Source organism: Dendrobates tinctorius, unplaced genomic scaffold (assembly GCF_039654945.1).
Source record: "Dendrobates tinctorius isolate UK_male_01 unplaced genomic scaffold, ASM3965494v1 ptg000011l, whole genome shotgun sequence".
NCBI classification, from domain to species: domain Eukaryota; kingdom Metazoa; phylum Chordata; class Amphibia; order Anura; family Dendrobatidae; genus Dendrobates; species Dendrobates tinctorius.
In genome coordinates this window covers 39,811,336-39,834,903 of record NW_027361679.1, presented here as the reverse complement: position 1 = coordinate 39,834,903, position 23,568 = coordinate 39,811,336, and the positions used below count along the sequence as shown (strand labels likewise).

Below are 23,568 nucleotides of genomic sequence, written 5' to 3'. Positions count from 1 at the left end.
AATAAACATTTCTGACATGCAAAAACAAAACCCAAAAACAATTAGTGACCAATATAGCCACCTTTCTTTATGATGACACTCAAAAGCCTTCCATCCATAGATTCTGAGTTGCTTGATCTGTTTACGATCAACATTGCGTGCACAGCCTCCCAGACACTGTTCCGAGAGGTGTACTGTTTTCCCTCCCTGTATATCTCACATTTTACGAGAAACCGCAGGTTCTCTATGGGTTTCAGATCAGGTGAATAAGGGGGCCATGTCATTATTTTTTCTTCTTTTATACCTTTACTGGGCAGCCACGCTGTGGAGTATTTGGTTGCATGTGATGGAGCATTGTCCTGCATGAAAATCATGTTTTTTCCATTCTACATGACGGCACCACGAGAGAGGGGATCCGCCCAGCGAGGACAGGAAACCTTCAAGATAAAAGGGGCGGCTCCTCTCTCCGCATCAGTTGGTTTCCTGTCCTCGATGGGGAACCCTCAAGATGAAAAGCTCTTGAAGATTCTGGAAGAAAGAAGAAAGAAGAGGATGCCTGGGCCTGGGTCGGGTGATTACTGGCAGGCACTGGTCTGCTACACCCGTCACCAGGTACCGGTAGTCGCCTCGGGGGCCATATATTCCTATGTCCCCCCTGAGCGAGTGCATGGCCACAGCCCGTGAGGCAGTTGCCCGGGTGAAGTAATGATGCCTCGGAGACCATGGTTCGTGTACCCTCCAAGATGACCAAAACTTGCCCCATAGAAGTCCACGGAGGCCACTTTCCGTGCTCCCTCCCTGTCGACATATAGTGGCCATGCAGCCTGTGAGACACATCGGTGTCAAGGCAGAATTAAAGCTCCACGGAGGCTATGTGGGTACCCTCCCTGTTGAGACAGGCACTACAGAAACGGCCCTGATGAGGAATTACCTGATTTCAGTGGTGGCAGTGGAGATGCTTCACCTGGTAAGGCTGGACTACAGGTATGACGGGCGATAGCGGGGCTTTCCGATCCAGTACCCGTTGTCAGTGGTGGTAGTGCAGTTGCTTCTCCCGGTAAGACCAGTCGGCAGGTTTGACGGGCGACAGCGGGTCTCTCTGATACGGTACACTGAAACAGTGGTGGCAGTGCAAGGTATGGCTGACAAACTGCGCTATAAGAGAGCTGCTCGGGAGGTCCATGGCGTCGGAACACCGAGAACAGACCGCAAGTACGCACGGGAAGCATTCCAGGCGCATACCGGAAGTGACCCCTGACGCGCACCGGAAGTGAAGGGTGCACGGGTCAGGGGAACGCGCATCGCCTGGTGCGTGCTTCAGCCGTGCTTACGCCTGAAGGGAGCCAGAGGTGGGAGAGGCTTCTATTTCGGCAAGCCCTCCAAAGACACCAAAAAACCCTCCCAGTGACGGTCCTTCTCAGGTGGGGGGAAGGCTCTCTCACTTCCTCCCAGCCTGGGAGAGGATCTCATCCAGTACCTGGATCCGACAAATAGTAGGGTCGGGTCTGGAATTAAGATTTCACCACTGGCCGCCACGAAGATACATGCAGACTCCAGTACAGTCATCTCAAGAAAAACAAGAAAGTCTGGAAGGAGAAGTATTATCACTTCTAGAAAAACAGGTCCTGGAAGAAATTCCGGAAAAAGAGAAGGAAGGTTTTTACTCCCCCCTATTTCTTATAAAAAAGCCAGACATTCCTGGAGGACGATTATAAATTTGAAAGGCCTCAACAAATATCTGATAGTTCCATCATTCAAGATGGAAGCGATAAGGTCAGTGGTGAAGCTCCTTTATCCTCAGTGCTACATGGCAGTCCTGGATCTCAAGGATGCTTACTATCATGTCACGATCCGGCAACAAGACCGCAAATATCTCAGAGTGGCGGTTCGGATAAGGTCTCAGTGGCGTCACTTTCAATACAGGGCTCTTCCCTTTGGTGTAGCGATAGCTCCCCGAGTCTTCAAAAAATTAATTGCAGAGGTCACAGCCCATCTCAGGGAAAAAGACACTCTGGTGATACCATATCTGGACGACTTCTTGATAGTGGGAAGAAATTTCTCTCACTGTCAAGAACAAGTCAAAATAGTGATGGAGACACTACAGACCCTGGGTTGGCAACTGAACCTCAAAAAATCTAAACTGGTACCAGCAATGATCCAAAATTTTTTGGGCCTAACATTGGACTCGGTGGTACAGGAGTGTCGCCTCCCAGAGGAGAAAAAAGAGAAGATCAAAAATCTAATCATGGCAACATTAAAAAAAAAAAAAAAAAAAAACTCTGAGAAGGGCCATGTCAGTGTTGGGGTCCCTAACTTCCTGCATACCAGCAGTAAAATGGGCACAGTTTCACACAAGAGAACTTCAGTGGTGTGTTCTACAAAACGACCTGAGGCTTTAGGGGCAGTTAGAGCAGAAGCTCACCCTCCCGGACCCTGTACTCCAGTCACTCAAGTGGTTACAGATAGAGTCCTCTCCAAGAGGAGTGCCCTGGACATACACAGCCTCCAGAGTAGTCACAACGGACGCCAGTCCATGGGGCTGGGGAGCCCATCTAGACACACGGTGGCTCCAGGAGGAAAGAAATTATCCTCAAACGAGTGGGAGCTACTAGCCATCGAAAGAGCGCTGGAGGGATTGTTGACACACCTAAGAGGACATCATGTGAGAGTCCTATCAGACAACCGTACAGCAGTCGCATATGTGAACCACCAGGGGGGCACCCGTTCTCGGTCCCTGATGCGAATAGCAAAAAGGATCATGAATCTAGCAGAACACCAGTTCTTTTCATCATCGGCCCTGCATATTCGAGGCGTAGACAACCTGAAGGCAGACTTTCTGAGCAGGAACCACCTGAGGCAAGGAGAATGGCGCCTAAGATAGTCCATTTTTCAACGGATTGTGCATATGTGGGGGAAACCCATCATAGATCTCTTCGCCTCAAAAACCAACAAGAAGGTTCAAAAATTCTGCTCCCTAAGGCCAGCAGACTGGCCGTTGGCAGTAGACGCCTTCAGGATAAAGTGGACACCAGGTCTCATGTATGCCTTCCCTCCAGTGTGCCTCATTCCAGCAGTTCTGAGGAAGATCAGGGAGGACCAAGCCAGAGTAATTATGATAGCTCCCTTTTGGCCGAAAAGACCGTGGTTCTACTGGCTGAGAGTGATGTCGGTGGCGGACCCATGGGTGCTCCCAGAGGACCACGACCTGCTAACACAGGGTCCCTTCGGTTACCCTCCGAAGTCCGGGCTGTATTTGACAGCCTGGAATTTGAAAGGTCACTGTTAGAGAAAAAAGGTTTCTCAGCGGGGTTAATATCCACCTTACTCAGTAGCAGAAAACCAGTGACTACAAAAATTTATGGAAGGATATGGAGAAAATTTTTATCTACCTCAGGCCCGATACAGGAGGGAGAAGTACTGATAGGGGCAGTACTGGAGTTTCTGCAGAAGGGCTTAGAGTTGGGGTTAGCTGTCAGCACCCTCAAAGTTCACGTTTCAGCCCTGGCAGACTTATTCAACTATGACCTGGCAAACAATAGATGGGTGGCCAGATTTATCCGGGCCTGTACTAGAGCTGACTCTGTCCCGTCTCCTATGCCTCCTCCCTGGGATCTAAATTTAGTTCTATCATCTCTGACAGAAAGTCCATTTGAACCACTAAACGCAACATCAGATAAAGTGTTAACTTTAAAGACAGCTTTATTAGTGGCACTCACATCGGCCCGTACGGTTGGGGACTTACACGCATCAGCAGACCCGCAATACACTCAGGTCATGGACAATAGAGTTGTGTTAAAATTAGACCCAGCATACCTCCCTAAGGTAGTGTCGAAATTCCACAGGGCTGAGGAGATGGTCCTACCATCTTTTTGTCCTAACCCCGGTAAACAGAAGGAGGAGAGACTTCATTGCTTAGACGTTAGGAGATGTATCCTACAGTATTTAGACATGACAAGACCTTGGAGAAAACAGAGGGCCTTATTTGTCTCATACCAGGGGGCAAGAAAAGGCCTTAAAGCCTCTAAGCAGACTATAGCTAGATGGGTGAGAGATGCCATCATGTTAGCATATAGTAGTGCAGGCAGGGCTGTTCCAGAGGGCCTAAAAGCCCACTCCACGAGGGCCATGGCAACGTCCTGGGTGGAGAGAGCTGACGTCTCCATCGACCAAATCTGTAAGGCGGCCACTTGGTCCTCTCCATCTACCTTTTTCAGACATTACAGATTAGACCTATCTGCTGCCTCTGATCTCACATTTGGGAGAAGAGTGTTACAGGCAGTGATCCCCCCCCTAAAGAGAATACAAATCTCTGTAACTCTCTCGTGGTGCCGTCATGTAGAATGGAAAAACACGGGTATTACATACCTGGTAATGTGTTTTTTCATGACACATGACGGCACCCTTATATTCCCGCCCTATTTGATCACGTCATTAGTTGGGTGTTTTGTTAGTATTATACACTCCCTTGGTGTTGGAAATTTAGCAGTATAAAATATGTATTATTTATGTGTCCACTAACCTGCGGAGTTCCTCTCGTGCTCTGTAAAACAACTGATGCGGAGAGAGGAGCCTCCCCTTTTATCTTGAAGGTTTCCTGTCCTCGCTGGGCGGATCCCCTCTCTCTTGGTGCCGTCATGTGTCATGAAAAAACACATTACCAGGTATGTAATACCCGTGTTTTCTTGAACGATACCGACTTCTTCCTGTACCACTGCTTGAAGAAGGTGTCTTCCAGAAACTGCCAGTAGGTCTGGGAGTTGAGCTTCACTCCATCCTCAACCCAAAAAGGTCCCACAAGTTCATCTTTGATACCAGACCATACCAGTACACCACCTCCACCTTGCTGGCGTTTGAGTCGAAGTGGAGCTTTACTGATCCAGCCTCGGGCCCGTCCATCTGGCCCATCAAGAGTCACTCTCATTTCATCAGTCCATAAAACCTTTGAAAAATCAGTCTTAAGATATTTCTTGGCCCAGTCTTGACGTTTTAGCTTATGTTTCTTGTTCAAAGGTGATTGATTTTCAGCTTTCCTTACCTTGGCCATGTCCCTGAGTATCGAACACCTTGTGCTTTTTGATACTCCAGTAATGTTGCAGCTCTGAAATATGGCAAAACTGGTGGCAAATGGCATCTTGGCAGCTTCACTCTTGATTTTCCTCAATTCATGGTCAGTTATTTGGTGCCTTTTTTGCTCAACACGCTTCTTGTGACCCTGTTGGCTATTTGCCATGAAATGCTTGATTGTTCGGTGATCACGCTTCAAAAGTTTGGCAATTTCAAGACTGCTGCATCCTTCTGCAAGTCATCTCACAATTTTGGACTTTTCAGAGCCCGTCAAATCTCTCTTCTGACCCATTTTGCCAAAGGAAAGGAATTTGCCTAATAATTAAGCACACCTTATATAGGGTGTTGATGTCATTAGACCACACCCCATCCTCATTACAGAGATGCAGATCACCTGATTTACTTAATTGGTAGTTGGCTATCAAGCCTATACAGCTTGGAGTATGACAACATGTATAAAAAGGATGATGTTTTCAAAATACTCATTTGCCTAATAATTCTGCACACAGTGTATGTATTATATACTCCAAAATGGTTAGTGTTGGGTACACCTTATAAAAATGGAGATAGTTAGACCATTGACTGCCTAAGGTAAATCTCACTTTCAGGTAAAACATTCTGTGCTAATAATTTTCTAAACAAATCTTTTATAGTCTTTATGGATTGGCTTTGTGAGCTGTGACTGAGCCCTTCTGATTGCATAGTTGGATTTTGGCAAGCTAAAGTAATTTTCTCATAAGCATGTAATTACAGAAATATATTATCTGGCTGTAAGTTATAGGGTACGTGTCCACAATCAGGAAATAGCAGCGCTTTTCGATGTTTTCTAATGACGCAGGTAAATCCGCAAGTTTTCAGTGAACCATGGAGATTTACCACATCTAATACATTCTATTGATATTAGAAAAAACTTTTTGATAGTTAGAGTGATCACCGAGTGGAACAGGCTGGCACGAGAGGTGGTGAGTTCTCCTTCAATAGAAGTCTTCAAACAGAGCCTGGACAGACATCTGTCTGGGATGATTTAGCTAATCCTGCTTTGAGCAGGGGGTTGGACCAGATGGCCCAGGAGGTCCCTTCCAACTCTACCATTCTATGATTCTATTGTGGAAATTGACATGCTGTGGCTCGTAATCCCGTGCCATGGGTGAGTTTACGCAGCATCAAAACACTGCTATTCCGGATTGTGGGCGCGTACCCTTAGATATTCAAAATCAGGTACCCTTAGATATTCAAAATCAGATGTTTCAGAGAGTAGTGTATGCTGACTATAGACTTGAAATAGCCTTCAGTAATGTGTAGTTATAACATTTTTTACGTATTGTCTGAAACAGTTGAAAAAAAGATCTGAAGTTATTTCTATTTTGATTATTCCAGTTACAAATAGATAAGTAACACTATGAATAGAAACTATAAAGTTGGCCAGATACATTTAACGTATATCGTTCTAGCCGAACTATTTCGATGGGACTGTATGGATGCCCATCTTGTATGGATGGGGACCTCTCGCCCATGTACAGTTGTGCTCAAAAGTTTACATACCCCGGCAGAAATTTTGGTTTCTTGGCCTTATTTCAGAGAATATGAATGATAGCACCAAACTTTTTTCTCCACCTATGGTTAGAGGTTGGGTCACGCCGTTTATCAAACTACTGTTTTCTTTTTTTTTAAATCATAATGACAATCAGGCCAAAATCACCAGGGTATGTGGACTTTTGATCATGGTCATTTGGATGTTTTGGGTTGTTATTATGATTTAAAAAGAGAAAACACAGTAGTTAGACAATAAATGGTTTCACCCAACCACTAACCATGAGTGGAGAAAAAGTTTTGGCATTATCATTCATATTCTCTGAAAAAAAGTCAAGAAACTAAAAATTGTGCCGAGGTATGTTAACTTTTGAGCACAACTGTATATGTACCATTCTTTTGTGCATTAGTTTTTAATGTATAATTTTTGTTCCTTTTATTTTTCAATGTATCTATTTTTCTTTCTCAAACAGGGAGGGAAATCCAGTGGTTCCAAACAATAAAAACCTTGTTAACGCCGGCTCTAAATTCAATCAGATTAATGGTAAAAAGCTTTTTCCTGATGTTACTTATTATACACTACATACAAGATGTCTCCTGATTCTGATGTATAAACGTATGCCCAGTTGATCCATGGATAGGTAGTGTAAATATACTGTATAAACATAGTACTAGTTGAAAGTTTGGACACATCTGTTCATGCACTGGTTTTCTTTGTTCTTATTGGAATGTTTACCATGTAAATTCAGACTGAAGGCAGCAAAACCATGAAGGAGCACATCTGGACACGGAGTAAAGAAACACATATAAAATAAAACCAAGATATGTGTTGAACCTTAAATTCCTCCTCAAAGTACCTCCCTTTGACTCGGATGACAGCTTTACACCCACTTGACTTTCTCTCAAGCAGCTTCATAAGGTAATGAACCTGGAGTGACTTCAAATAAATAGGTATGCCTCATCAAGAGCTCATTTGTGGAATCACCTGCTTTCAGAAAGCATTTGCAACCATCAGGTGTGTTTTGCAGAGGCAGTGTTGGTGCACAGTTCCATACCATTCTGAGCCCTGTTCCACAGCTGTTTTAAGCCAGAATATTGAAAGAACCACTCAGCTAAGTAAGCAGAAACAACGATCCATCATTAATTTACGACAGGATGATCAGTCATTAATGTAAAAATGTTAAAACCTTAAAAGTATCCTCAAATGCAGTCAGAAAAAGCCATCAGAACTGGTTCTCATGAGGACCGCTACGGGAAGGGAAGACCATGAATTGATAAGTTCATCTGAGTTACCAGCCTGTGAAGAAACAAATTGCCAGCACCTCAAAATTCAGACTTTACAAATAATGTAGAGACCTCAAGTAGCAGACAAATCTCAACATTAACTGTCCAGAGGAGATTGCGAGAAGCAGACTTTTGTGGTAGAATTGCTGCCAGGAAGCTTATTTCTGAAGAAGAGGCTTGTTTGGGCTTGGAAACACAAGGAATGGACATTAGATCAGTTGATATCTGAACTGTGGTCTGACCGGTCAAAATTTGAGATTTTTGGTAGCAACTGCTATGACTGGTGGTGCACATGTGAAGCATGGAAGAGGAGGTCTGATGGTGCGGGGGTGCTTTGGTGACATTAATGGTGATTTATTCAAAATTTAAGATACACTTATCCAGCACTGTTACCAGATCATTCTAAAACGACATACTATCCCATCTGGCTTGCACTTAGTTGGCCCATCATATGTGTTACAACAGGTCTATGGCTCAACACACACCTCCAGGCTATGTAAGGGCTTTGTGACCAATAGGGGGAATGATGGAGTGCTGCATCAGATGACGTTGCTTCCACAATGATCTGATCTCAACCCAGTTGGGATGGGTTAGAAGGGGTTGGACAGCAGAGTGGAAAGGCAGCCAGCAAGACTAGGAACTCCTTCAAGACTATTGGAAAGCCATTCCAGGTATTGACCTGGTGAAACTGCTTGAGAAAATGTCATTATTATAAAAGGATTATACTTTGAGAAATTTAAGATTCAACACTTGATTTGCTTCACACGTGTTTCTTTACTCTCTTGTTTCCATATATGTTCCTTGGTGGTTTTGCTGCCTTCAGTCTGACTTTACATTGTACACATTCCAATAAGAGCAAATCAAACCACTACATGAACAGGTGTGTTCAAAGTTTTGCAAAGATTTAACTGGTATTTTTATTGGTGCATTTATACAGTGTCTTCAATAAAGTGGCGCTGGCTGGAGATCGCAGTGTGTGCACATGCCGACTCCATTTTATTGAAGAATTGTACTATGACATCAACATAGCAGTGCGCTTGTGCTGGCCATAGGGATAATAATGACGTTGTAGTACAATTCTTCACTAAAATGGTGCCGGTGTTAGTGCGTGCACATCCTGCCATTTGGTAAAGACACTGTCTGTGAACTTGCGCACACAGTGTCTTCAGTAAAATGACGCCGTAGTGCGGCATGCGCAAGCTCTGACTCCAGCGCCACACTACTCAGGAGCTGCCCATCCCGGCTTCGTACTGAAGGACGCATTCACCGTTACGTATAAGATACTTATCTATGTGTGCAACAAGTAGAGAAATATGCAGGCGTGTGATTATTTCAGATTGGTCCATGTTGTGATTCCATGCTGCTCTTCCTCCATTCTTATATTTTAGGTTATTCAAGTACAGAACGATTGAAGCACATAAAAGACCATTCAGATGTGTTTGCTCAAGAGGTAATGGTCATATGTCTTGATATTATTATACTAGAGTGAAAAGCAATAGCAAAGCTTTTTTGGACAGGGTCTGTAATATGGTATGTCATTTTCTGTGTGACCAATTCTCACACTAGTTAGTTTCTTGTAAATTGACCTAAATGTAGAGAACAGTGGTCTGAAACCTGTGGCTTTTCAGCTTTCACAAAAAGACAACTCCTAGCTTGCTCAGCCTTTGCTGATAGTTGTAGTTAGCAACAATCAGAGCCCTAGAACATAAGTCTGCGTTAGGCCTGTTTCACACTTCCGTTTTTGTGTCCGCCAAACGGATCCGTTTCCGTTTTTTTGACGGAAACTGATGCAAACGGATCCGTTTTTTTTAAAACGGATCCGTTTTTTTGACGGATCCGCGGTAACCGTAATGGAAGTCTATGGGACCAAAAAAACGGATCCTGCAAAAAATGGCGGATCCGTTTTTTTACGGAAAACAACGGATTTTGACGGATTTGAAAAAACGGAAGTGTGAAACAGGCCTTAGCTGTAGTCATTAATGTCCTATATGACTGATATTATAATTTATTTTACCAGTACCCCACTCCTGACTATCCTCAGGCTGAGGCTATAGACTCCAACCCATTAGCAATATTTATTTTTTTAATGATTATCTATAGGTCTCAGGGCATCTATTGCTAATTAGAAATTCTCCAAATTGCTCTATTTTCTGGAAACTCTCCATGCGAGACATGCAGACAAAACTCTTCCCTTTGTCTTAGTAGTTTCTGATTTGATTCCTCCACAAAATCACATTAGTTTGAAGCATGCAGATAACTAATGCATGGGGCTAATCTGCTTGTGAATCTTACAGCGCTAAGGACCCGATGAGATAATGGTGGCACCCGGTACATTAGGAGGGGGAACATGGGAATGCCATCACCGTGTTTTCCTGAAAGGGTTAAATGGCACAAGAATTTTTCCTCCATTTTCTTTTTTTTTTTTTGGGGGGGGGGGTAGGTCATTGATGAGTTCTGCCCAATGATAGTGCTAATTGGTTCCAGTCAGGGTGGGGCAGTACCTTGTATATTTACCATATTAGTATTATTTATTACCATAGCCATAAGGGGGGTTAGTCACTCAGTAAACTGTGCAGACTGAGATAGTTATCCGGCTTAATCTGCTAGCAATGACATGTTTAAAAAGTAGCCGTTGTTCTACTTATTTCTTTTTTTCCCCATAAATCAATAGTGTACATAGAAACAAGAAACTTTAATGTATCTTATTTCAGAAATCCAATTCTGTCTTCTTCTGGGCTGATCATTCATTCTCAAAATTCTCAATTTCAGGTGAAAATGTCTTCATAATTTCACCATTACTGAGAAAAGAGATGACAGTTGGTGCTCATAAAGTTCATTGGCAAGCTGTAACAGTCGCTTAAAGGGAATCTGTCACCCCTTTTTTGAGATATCATATAATGATATCATTCAATTGTGTGTCACATAAGGATTCTCTTAGCACTTTTGCTTCCCCCTGACCCCGCACCTTTCATGCATAAATACCTTTTTTATATCGGTTCAGATGTATGTAAACTGCCATGGTCCGGTCCGATGGGCGGGGCTTATTCACCTGCTCCCCCCCCCCTCCCTGTCTTGCTCTACACAAGAAGAAATGCGTAGAGCAAGACAGGGAGGGGGGAGCAGGTGAATAAGCCCCGCCCATCGGACCGGACCGTGGCAGTTTACATACATCTGAGCCGATATAAAAAAGGTATTTATGCATGAAAGGTGCGGGGTCAGGGGGAAGCAAAAGTGCTAAGAGAATCCTTATGTGACACACAATTGAATGATATCATTATATGATATCTCAAAAAAGGGGTGACAGATTCCCTTTAAGGAGAACTTACGGCAGAATGTGTGTGTCTGCCTCTAGCTTCTCCCTTCGTAGAATTTTAAAAGCACCAACTGTCATCTCCTATCAGCTCAGGAGGAGAAAGAAGCAAATTTCTATGATAAGATATATAATTAATGTTGTTTTTTATTAGTGTTTAGATACCTAATAAAGAACGACAAATGCTATTAATTGGTGGTTAAAAAGTGTCCATGGCCTTTATTAAATTTAAAGTAAAAATAACCATATCCATAAATAACATATAACCATTTAAAAAAAATCTAACTATACTATTAAATCAATAGCACACATAAGCAACTTTGTAATGTATCACATCACATGTGGGATATGTAAGTTTTGTAAAACTCATGAGTTATTCACTTTTATAATCTGGCTAGGGCCCTAAGATATATTTACTGTAGAGAATAGCTGCAGCAATAATGCTCCTTGGTGATAGCTGCAGGGAATTACCCTGTATGGCACCTGTGCTTGATAATCTGAGGAGTAATTGATGTTCATAACTTTCTGAAAACTGAAGATATTATCATACAAGTGAAACCCACAAATGTATAAAGCAAGACCAAGTTCCAGTCCAAAAGTTCCATCTGTGGTCAGTTATTGGAGAATGTTCTTCTAAGCAGTCATGTACATTGGCATAAGTGCCATGCAGTCAGTCAGTCTGATTCCTTTGTAGTCCTTGATAAGAGGGGTACAGCTGTAATTAGTCCTAGGCTGGAGTCACACATAGCAACTCACCAGCGATCCTGACAACGATATCAATGTGTCAGGATCGCTGGTGAATCACTATGTGATCGCTGGTGAGCTGTCAAACAGATAGCTTCACCAGCGATCAGCACAGCGACGCCCAGTGCCCGGCGTCGCTGTGCACATTAGTAACCAGCGCGCTGATGCAGGGAGCTGGTATCTAAGGGACGCACGTCTCTTGGATACCCGATGTGTACATTAGTTACCAGCAGATCGCTGGTCTCCCGCCTGTCACACGCAGCGATGCGTGCTGGCCAGCGGGAGACCAGCACCAAAAAAAAGTCCTGGCCTTTTCTGCAGCGATCAGCGATACCGGCAGGGGGCCGGTCGCTGATCGCTGTCACACACAGCTATCTCGCTGGTGAGTACGCTGTTGTGTCACAAAACTTGTGACTCCGCAGCGATCTCGCTAGCGAGATCGCTATGTGTGACGGGACCTCTCTTTATCTTTGGTGGTGAGAACCTATGGAGGCAGGATTCCCTTCAAAATGAACAGCATTGTAAGGCGACACAAGAGTGGAAAACTGGCACAAGGGTTTATGGACAGGTCTTATGTCCTGGGCAAAACGTCACACAATCATCAAAGGCCTTCTTACCATTAAGTTCTTGTCTTCTCTACGTACACCACTGATGGTCCAGCTTTAGGTACCAAAAACCCTTTTAGTGGTGGTCACTATTCAACTGAAAACTAATAAATACAAATATACTATTTTATTCATACATTTATAGCAACTGATTTTCAGTAAAAAATGGTTTAACAAAAACAATTATGACTCAAAGATGTAAAATGATTTAACATTTTCAATTTCATAAGATGGGACATTTTCAAAGATAATTATACTGCACCCAAGTAAGATTTTTTTTTATATATCTTTGCAAAGAAAACTGAACATTATAAAAGTCATTATATTGCTCCATGAAATGGCATAATCTGAATCTTTTATATTTTTTTGTGTGCCCATAAAGGCTGGATTAGTCCATGTTGTTTTGGAAAAGCCTCCATCTGGAGAGTTGGGATTTTCCTTGGTGGGAGGCGAATATGGGATATTTGTCAAGTCCATCAATCCTGGGGGTGTAGCTGACATAGAGGGGAGCTTACAGGTTGGAGACAGATTACTTAAGGTAATTTTTCTCAAGTCCTCTCCTATCTTTCGTACACACATACAGCTCTTTACATAAAGGTAGAACGTGAGATTGGTCTTAATTGCATTTACTAGAGGTCCTAATTATCAAAACATGGATCCTAATCTTGTAGTAAAGCATTCTAGATAAGGTTTTTGTCTTTAATTTATAGAATGGCATCTCAAAAGCAGACCCCCCTTTATTAGCTATATATGCTTTATTACGCATGAGAAAAAAACAGTTAAAACAAACTAAGCTTTATTTTTTTTTTTTTAAATAATTCTGTCTAGCATGGAAAATTACAAAACTTTGCAAAGTACTTGTGTTAGGGAATTAGTCTTCATTCCTGTACACAAAGTCCTTAGACTGTTTGCCTACAATTGTCAACAGTGATATCAGAGCGTACTCATTTGGAGCACATATGATGGCAGTGAAAGGGTTAGCCCATGTCTCACTAGGCCTCATTCGGACATCCGTTTTTCTCACCTATAAAAAAAAGGGATTGATTATTTTGATAAGAGTGTGGTCTGAGTGTCATTAGTTTTTCTCGTACATGGAAAAAAAAGAAGGTTTCTCCTCCTTCTACTTTCTGACAGTCCCTGAAAATCAGACCACACTTGGATGTTATCCAAGAGCAGCCTGATTATTTTCACAGACCCATAAACTTGCATATTTCTGCCAACAATGATGGACATGTGAATGGCCCGATAGACTATCATATAGCTCTCGGATGTGAAAAACGGACATTTAAATAAGGCATAAGGGTGCTTTCACATTGCGGCAGGCACCTGTTTGGTGCCCCCATGGGGGCTTATGTCTGAACCCCCCACAAAACTGGATTTGGCATGCGCCCACGGGACCATAGACTATACGTCTATATTCTGAGCGCTCAGATGTATTAAACTGCATCTGAGTGTCCGCCTCCATTACGCCCGAAAATGATGCACGGCAGAGCACACATTCACTCTGAAAAACCTCTAACTCTGGGGATAAGCTGCTGTAGGAGGCTATACTCATAACCACAACACAGAGGAGGAGACAGACACCAGCACTTTCACTGCCATCATGAGTATGTTCAGATATTAACACAACTGAAGGCAGGCAAATACACGGGAGCGTGGAAGCCACTTACAGTTGTGGCCAAAAGTATTGACACCCCTGCAATTCTGTCAGATAATACTCCGTTTCTTCCTGAAAATGATTGCAAACACAAATTCTTTGTTATTATTATCTTCATTTAATTTGTCTTAAATGAAAAAACACAAAAGAGAATGAAGCAAAAAGCAAAACATTGATCATTTCACACAAAACTCCAAAAATGGGCCAGACAAAAGTATTGGCACCCTCAGCCTAATACTTGGTTGCACAACCTTTAGCCAAAATAACTGTGACCAACCGATTCCGGTAGCCATCAATGAGTTTCTTACAATGCTCTGCTGGAATTTTAGACCATTCTTCTTTGGCAAACTGCTCCAGGTCCCTGATATTTGAAGGGTGCCTTATCCAAACTGCCATTTTTAGATCTCTCCACAGGTGTTCTATGGGATTCAGGTCTGGACTCATTGCTGGCCACCTTAGAAGTCTCCAGTGCTTTCTCTCAAACCATTTTCTAGTGCTTTTTGAAGTGTGTTTTGGGTCATTGTCCTGCTGGAAGACCCATGACCTCTGAGGGAGACCCAGCTTTCTCACACTGGGCCCTACATTATGCTGCAAAATTTGTTGGTAGTCTTCAGACTTCATAAAGCCATGCACACGGTCAAGCAGTCCAGTGCCAGAGGCAGCAAAGCAACCCCAAAACATCAGGGAACCTCCGCCATGTTTGACTGTAGGGACCGTGTTTTTTTTCTTTGAATGCCTCTTTTTTTCTCCTGTAAACTCTATGTTGATGCCTTTGCCCAAAAAGCTCTACTTTTGTCTCATCTGACCAGAGAACATGTTTTAGGCCTTTTCAGGTAAGTTTTGGCAAACTCCAGCCTGGCTTTTTTATGTCTCGGGGTAAGAAGTGGGGTCTTCCTGGGTCTCCTACCATACAGTCCCTTTTCATTAAGACGCCGACGGATAGTACGGGTTGACACTGTTGTACCCTCGGACTGCAGGGCAGCTTGAACTTGTTTGGATGTTAGTCGAGGTTCTTTATCCAACATCCGCACAATCTTGCGTTGAAATCTCCTGTCAATTTTTCTTTTCCGTCCACATCTAGGGAGGTTAGTCACAGTTCCATGGGCTTTAAACTTCTTGATGACACTGCGCACGGTAGACACAGGAACATTCAGGTCTTTGGAGATGGACTTGTAGCCTTGAGATTTCTCATGCTTCCTCACAATTTGGTTTCTCAAGTCCTCAGACAGTTCTTTGGTCTTCTTTCTTTTCTCCATGCTCAATGTGGTACACACAAGGACACAGGACAGAGGTTGAGTCAACTTTAATCCATGTCAACTGGCTGCAAGTGTGATTTAGTTATTGCAAACACCTGTTAGGTGCCACAGGTAGGTTACAGGTACTGTTAATCACACAAATTAGAGAAGCATCACATGATTTTTCGAACAGTGCCAATACTTTTGTCCACCCTCTTTTTTATGTTTGGTGTGGAATTATATCCAATTTGGCTTTAGGACATTTCTTTTTGTGTTTTTTCATTTAAGACAAATTAAATGAAGATAATAATAACAAAGAATTTGTGTTTGCAATAATTTTCATGAAGAAACTGAGTATTATCTGACAAAATTGCAGGGGTGTCAATACTTTTGGCCACAACTGTATATAGCGTGGTGCAAAGGAAAAAATAAGTTTACTTACTCTTTAAACACTACAACCCCTAGGTGTATGGTGTATTAGCCACTAGAGGGCATAATTGCATACAGAACATAAGGATTAGTAAGTGATGACTATGGAGGGGTTGTGAAAAATTTAATGTGGCCCCATTCTAAATTTTACTGTAGAATGACATTGCTGTGTGCATTATGCCTTTTGTGCTGCATGACTTTTTGCATTCTTTTGGTGCTGTGACATCATTTCATTATATTTTTTGTTGTGCTGATCCTATTCCTTGATTTGATGGTTTGCATAATCACTGTAAAGTTTCATTAGCGTCAGCTCCATGTTATAGGATCACTGAGTAGATTATCCTTATGCTGTGACATTGTTGTGCTGTGAAAGCACTGTATAATTTCTGTACTGATAAATCACTGAGCACATCATCATTGTTCTGTGAAGTCACTGTGTGCATTATCCCTGGGTTGCAACATCCCTGTCTATAAAAGGACATTGTTGTAATGTCACTGCGTTCGATCTGTGCCCTGTTACATCACTGTGTAGTTCCTGCACACTTGTATCTCTAAGTACATTACCTTTGTGCCGTGACATAACTGTGTGCATTATTCCTCTATGAGAACACTGCTTCTATCACTCATTGCTATAATCCATTGTAATGAGCCCTAGCCCTGTATTCTGACATCACTGTGTGTATTATTCCTTACTGCGAACATTAACCCTATGCTGTGACTTACTAATATTGTGATATTATTGTGTTATGCCCTCTCCACTGAATCCAGTATGTGCATTATTACTATGGTTTGACACCAATATGTGTGTTATCAACGAGCCTTAGATAGATCAAAATGATAAAGAGCTTTCCATGTTATCAAGTTTGGCTGTGAGGCCCCATGTTACTAGTTATGCCCCTAGGAAGCCCATATACCGATATGACTCTTAAAAAAATACAGCATTTTTAAAACATAACCAGTATATCCTAATAACTCATTACTGATATTAAAGGGGTTGACCACTTTATGACTATTTTAACAATTGTGAGGAAGCCATGATTTTGTGGCACCTACTGATAGATAAATATTAGAGGTTCACCGCCTTCCTTAAAGATTGCAGAGGTTTTCTGTTCTCAAAATGGCCTGACCCATCTGTCATCCTCCTACAATTAAAAAAACTCTTCATGTGTGATGGCAGTTCTTCAGTTGGAGGAGACTGGATTGGTCTGGTTGCATACTCCTCCTTCAGACCATCGGATGCCATTGTGTGTCTGACATATACATTTGTTAAAATAAGGATAAAGTAGCTACGGTAATCCCTTTAAGTGATTTCTAAAAAAGGCAAATTGACAGTGATTTAATGGTGACAGATGTATTAGAAATGCTGATCGCTGATATCTTGTGTCTTCACAGGTAAATGGTGACTGTATGCAAGGTGCTACACATGCAAAAGCAGTGTCCTGTATTCGAAATAGCAAAGGTCTTGTACAGATTGAAGTCGCCCGAGAACTTATGCCAAAAGATGCGTCATGTGCTTTAGACAAATGTAATGGAAACTTAGGTAAGGCAGAACATGATTCTGAACTCCAAAGATTATTTTCAATTTTCTATTCTATCCCATTTTTGTGCTCCACCACCATACGAATTGTCACTTTTAGGCCACAGTCACACGTTCAGTATTTGGTCAATATTTTACTTGAGTATGTGTAAGCCAAAATCAGGCGTGGAACAATCAGAGGAAAAGTAGAGTTTCTCACAAAATTAGAATATCATCAAAAAGTTAATTTATTTCAGTTCTTCAATACAAAAAGTGAAACTCGTATATTATATAGAGTCATTACAAACAGAGTGATCTATTTCAAGTGTTTATTTCTGTTAATGTTGATGATTATGGCTTACAGCCAATGAAAACCCAAAGACATTTTCTCAGTAAATTAGAATAATTAACAAAAACACCTGCAAAGGCTTCCTAAGCATTTAAAAAGTTCCCTTAATCTGTTTCAGTAGGCTCCACAATCATGGGGAAGACTGCTTACTTGATACATGTCCAGAAGGCAGTCATTGACACACTCCATAAGGAGGGTAAGCCACAAAAGGTCATTGCTAAAGAAGCTGGCTGTTCAGAGTGCTGTATCCAAGCATATTAATAGAAAGTTGAGTGGAAGGAAAAAGTGTGGTAGAAAAAGGTGCACAAGCAACAGAGATAACCGCAGCCTTGTAAAGATTGTTATGAAAAAGCCATTCAAAAATTTGGGGGAGATTCACAAGGAGTAGACTGCTGCTGGAGTCATTGCTTCAAGAGCCACCACACACAGACGTATCTAGGACACGGGCTACAAGTGTCGCATTCCTTGTGTTATGCCACTCATGACCAATAGACAATGCCAGAAGTGTCTTACCTGGGCCAAGAAGTAAAAGAACTGGACTGTTGCTTAGTGGTCCAAGGTGTGGTTTTTCAGATGAAAGTACATTTTGTATTTCATTTGGAAATCAAGGTCCCAGAGTCTGGAGGAAGAGTGGAGAGACACAATCCAAGCTGCTTGAGGTTTAGTGTGAAGTTTCCACAGTGATGGTTTGGGGAGCCATGTCATCTGCTGGTGTAGGTCCACTGTGTTTTATCAAGACCAAAGTCAGGGCAGTTGTCTACCAGGAAATTTTAGAGCACTTCATGCTTCCCTCTGCTGACAAGCTTTTTGGGAATGGAAATTTAATTCTCCAGTAGGAATTGGCACCTGTCCACACTGCCAAAAGTGCCAATACCTGGTTTAAAAACAACAGTATCACTGTGCCTGATTGGCAGCAAACTCACCTGACCTTAACTCCATAGAGAAACTATGGGGTATTGTCAAGAGAAAGATGAGACACCAGCCCCAACAATGCAGACAAGCTGAAGGCTGCTATCAAAGCAACCAGGGCTTCCATAACCCCTCAGCAGTGCCACAGGCTGATCACCTCCATGCCACACTGCATTGATGCAGTAATTGATGCAAAAGGTCCCTGACCAAGTATTGAGTGCATTTACTGAACCTACATTTCACTAGGCCAACATTTCGGATTTTAAAATCATTTTTCAAGCTGGTGTTATAAAGTATTCTAATTTACTGAGATAATGACTTTTGGGTTTTTATTTTCTGTATCCATAATCATCAACATTAACAGAAATAAACACTTGAAATAGATCCCTCTGTTTGTAATGACTCTATATAATATAGGAGTTTAACTTTTTGTATTGAAGAAGTGAAATAAAATAACTTTTTAATAATATTCTAATTTTGTGAGAAGCACCTGCATAATAGAAACACATCACCACTTCTGGATTTATCACCCACTCCTGATTTTGGCTTACAAATACTGAGGTAAAATACTGACCAAATTCTGAACGTGCCCTAATAGTATATATCATAATTCAGTTGCAAACTCTATTTCACAACATTTATGGTTCATAGATTGTTTGGCTTTTATTTTTCCTTTACCGATATATATTCATTTTAAAGTACCATTTCAGCATTTTTTAACCCCGTGTCCATCAGCTGTAGTACATTGAATGCATTGAAATACTTACTGGTTACCGACTTCTGCCATTTCCGATGCTGCTCGAGTTCCTCTTCTGCATCATGTGACCACAACTCTTTACTCACACTGTCCGAGAGTCCAGTTCTGAGTCCTATAGACTTCCAGTGAGAAAGTGACTTCCAGTCCATACAGGAACGCTGTGTGAGCTAGCTGGTTACATCTGCGATCATGGACCGGAGCCGCTTTGGAAATGGCAGTAGACAGCGACCAGTAAGTTTTTTTTTTTTTTTTTTTAATGCACACACACACACTGAACATTCAGTACTGATTATAGCTAATGGTGAAATTAAAAAAACTTTATAGTAGACGTATGCCCACTGCAGTTGTGCTGGGTCCATTGCATTGTAATCAAGCCTCATACTTCAGGCAATTCTCTTTCATATAGTGCAGAAATTTGTGACTAACCACTGAGATATTGACATGGAGTAGGAGCCGTGACATATTTTGTTTAAGTTTTTTCTTGTAGGTATCAAAATACTTTTTATTTTTATTTCTTAGCACTTTTTGTCCAAACTGCAATAATATAATCATTATCAGCAGGTTAATTAGTGCTTTTTCAATTTTTCAAGACCCAAAGCTCCATGAAAGCAATAACAATAATTATGAAGATGATGATGAGGAGGATCAGAATGATGTTATTCAGTCGCTGCTTGATGTTGTCCATGAGCAAACACAGAACCTACTACAGCTCAATCGCCAGAATGCACTTTCAGTAGAACACTATTCAGGTATTTTGTGTTACACCGCTCTGTCATACTCACCCGGCCTCCGCTCCCACGCCGCAGCCGGCCTCCGCTCCCACGCCGCAGCCGGCCTCCGCTCCCACGCCGCAGCCGGTCTCCGCTCCCACGCCGCAGCCTCTCTCTACCCAACGGCCACGGTGGTCACCTCTGACGGGCACGCGGCCGACGCCATCTCTGCATGCAGTGCGCATGCGCCATAGGCCATGGCCGCGCCTCCCTTCTGCTTCTTGTGCTCTGGCTGTGCCCTGACCCGGAAGCACCTTCGAACCAATGGCAGACCAGACGGGGCCATATCAGGCCGCTTCCCCCTGAGGGAGGCGCCTGATCGTTGTGTTACCTTGCACACTGGGCCTTGCTTCCTCCTGTGCTCTCTGCAGCCTCTCGGTTCCGTCCGCGGTGTTTCCTGCAGCAGCCTCACAGCCCTGTCTCTCGTATTCCCTGCATTATACTCCAGACCTGCTCCAGCGTTCCTGTTCCTTCCTACTCCAGTCCTGTTCCTGAGTTCCGGTTCCATCCTACTCCAGTCCTGCTCCAGCGTTCCTGTTCCTTCCTACTCCAGTCCTGTTCCTGTGTTCCAGTTCCATACTACTCCAGTCCTGCTCCAGCGTTCCTGTTCCATCCTACTCCAGTCCTGTTCCTGTGTTCCAGTTCCATCCTACTCCAGTCCTGCACCAGCGTTCCTGTTCCATCCTACTCCAGTCCTGCCTCCAGTGTTCCTGCTCCATCCAGCTATCCATGCTCCTACAGTCCTACTTCAGTCCGGTCTCCTGTGTTCTGCTCCAGCATCTCTCCATATTCCAGCCTTACAGTCTACGCTTCCGTCCCGCACTCCTACTCCAGTCCATTCTGAGCCGCCCCTCTCTGTCCCGGTTTCCGTGGTACTTGAACCCCTGGGCCTGCTCCTAACGGTCCCTGTATAGGGGTCGGTTCCACCTGGCAGCTCGCCCGGGGCCCCTCGGTGCCACGGTCCAGAGGGTCCACTCCTGGAGATTCCGGCTCCTGACCATCCACGCTAATATTTTCTCTGCCTAAACATCTACCTTAGTTGTTATTTTGACATAAACTCTTTTATTGCAAGTATATGCCATCATGCTTGGGAGTTGTTGTTATCTGTACAGTACTTGGGACAAAATGTGCAGCCAAATTAACAGAAATCCACCAAAGAGCAAATGATAGGTAGTTTCAGACTAAGAGGACTTGTGTAAGACTGGGTTCTAGGAATATATTCCTCGTACTTTTTCTCATACTATTTAGCTGTCAAATTGATATAAGTAACGTGTTTCAGTCTATATTTGTGTTCTTATATTTATATCCTGTGATTTTTCTTTTTTAATATTTTGTTTGATTTTACAATAGTTAATCAGAATGAAGAAGATGAAAAAGCAGAAGATACAGATTGTGATGGTTCCTCATTACCAGATGACTCTCCCGAGGTACAGAAGTGAATAATTTCAGTATAGGTATTAAAGAAAAATAAAAACTGTCAGCAGGTAAAACGGAACCAGTTTTTCTTCTTGAACAGATTCAGCAGGATAGAGATCCTAAAACATAACTTTTAATGAAATAAAAAGCTAAAAATAGCCATCAGGTTGTATGACAAATCTATAGACACAACTGACATATATCCTCTTATGTAACCATCACCTAAAGTTAATAGGTGATGGTCCATCTTCAAACCTGATGAGGTACCTGAAGGAGGTAGATTATATAAACAAATTGTTAATAGTAACAATCTCATCGTAATCCCAGTGGTGTCCTAAAATAGTAATTCAGGTAGGTTAATCCCTAGTGCAGGACAAAAGAAGGTGGGGAGGGCACCATCATAGGAAAGCTACACATTACCCCAGGGATCAGACATGCAAATCCCCCACTGTACTCCCAACGCGTTTCATCTGAGAATCGGGTGAGTTGGAAGATACAAGCCTGTTTGCCTGGAAAATGCATTGGACACCATTTCCTTAATCCACTCATCCAATAATAGACACATGAAACAAGTCATGGAGGTAAAGGTCACGGTGTTTATTTGGGTCAACCAAAAACTATAAGAGAAATCAACCATAAATTAGCTTATTTACGAACAATAATGACACTTCTACACAGTCATTCATCTTACTAACACTAATGCGATCACAAAATGTACACCATAAATATATCACAGATGAACAATCCAACTAAGTTTTGTCTGCTACCGATTTTTTAACATAACCCATTGCTGCGCCAACATCAGATTCCATAAATGCCTTGGAAATTCCAAGCCATCTTCGTGTGCTGAGGGGACTACCGTATATACTCTTGTATAAGCCGAGTTTTTCAGCACATTTTTGTGCTGAAAACGCCCCCCTCGGCTTATATACGAGTCATTTTTCCAGAAGCTGGCGTGGGAGGGGGAGTGGCGGAGCAGCACGTCACAGGAGGCTGTGGCTGTAACTGTGCTAGCTGCTAAAGAGAAATGAATATTCACTGCACTGGAAATTAATATTAATTTCCCTTATAGCACGCACAGTTACAGCAGCAGCTGGGCTAGAACGGGTGCCCGCTCATTAAGGTAAGGAATATTCACCTCTCTCCACTCCCACAGGCGTGGAGAGAAGTGAAAATTACTTTAATGATCAAGTGATGACATGTGATCGCTCGGCTACAGGAGCTGCTGGAAGCTGTAGCAAGATACTGTGAGGGCGCACAGGGAAGGTAAGTAGGATGCTTTTCTGATGGGAGGCAATGCATACAAGGATAGGGATGAGGAAACATGCATACTAGGATAGGGATGAGGAGCCATGCATACCAGGACAGGGATGATGAGCCATGCATACCAGGACAGGGATGATGAGCCATGCATACCAGGACAGGAATGAGGAGCCATGCATACAAGGATAGGGATCAGGAGCCATTGATACCAGGACGGGGATAAGGAGCCATGCATACCAGGATAGGGATTAGGAGCCATGCATACCAGGACAGGGATGAGGAGCTATGTAGACAAGGATGGGGATAAGGAGCCATTCTTACCAGGACAGGGATGATGAGCCATGCAGATAAAGATGGGGATAAGCAGCCATGCACACAAGGATGGGGATAAGGAGCCATGCATACATGGACGGGGATAAGGAGCCATTTAAACAAGGATGGGGATAAGAAGCCATGCATACAAGGATAGGAATAAGGAGCCATGCATACAAGAATGGGGGTAAGGAGCCATGCATACAAGGTTAGGGATGAGGAACTATGCATACCAGGATGGGGATGCGGGGCAATGCATATACCCGGCTTATTCTTGAGTCAATAAGTTTTCCCAGTTTTTCGTGACAAAATTAGGTGCCTCAGCTTATACTCGGGTCGACTTATACACTTATACACGAGTATATACAGTAACTTATGGAAATTGTCCATCTGGCAACGAGAAAGAGAATCAGTAATTAGATTTCTATCACCCTTCAAA

General features: G+C 42.8%; 1 protein-coding gene across 6 annotated transcripts in view; it reads left to right on the top strand.

Annotated features, from left to right (window-relative positions):
* PTPN13 (protein tyrosine phosphatase non-receptor type 13) overlaps positions 1–23,568 on the top strand; it is a 399,005-nt gene that overhangs the window by 340,995 nt on the left and 34,442 nt on the right. For 5 of the 6 annotated variants that reach the window (XM_073541467.1, XM_073541487.1, XM_073541459.1 and 2 more), the window contains 6 exons: positions 7,047–7,117; positions 9,246–9,307; positions 12,899–13,054; positions 17,230–17,377; positions 19,959–20,117; positions 21,489–21,565. In XM_073541467.1, the coding sequence (XP_073397568.1) occupies positions 7,047–7,117; positions 9,246–9,307; positions 12,899–13,054; positions 17,230–17,377; positions 19,959–20,117; positions 21,489–21,565 (673 nt within the window). The remainder of the gene's footprint in view (positions 1–7,046; positions 7,118–9,245; positions 9,308–12,898; positions 13,055–17,229; positions 17,378–19,958; positions 20,118–21,488; positions 21,566–23,568) is intronic. The other variant, XM_073541500.1, reaches the window with a different exon arrangement.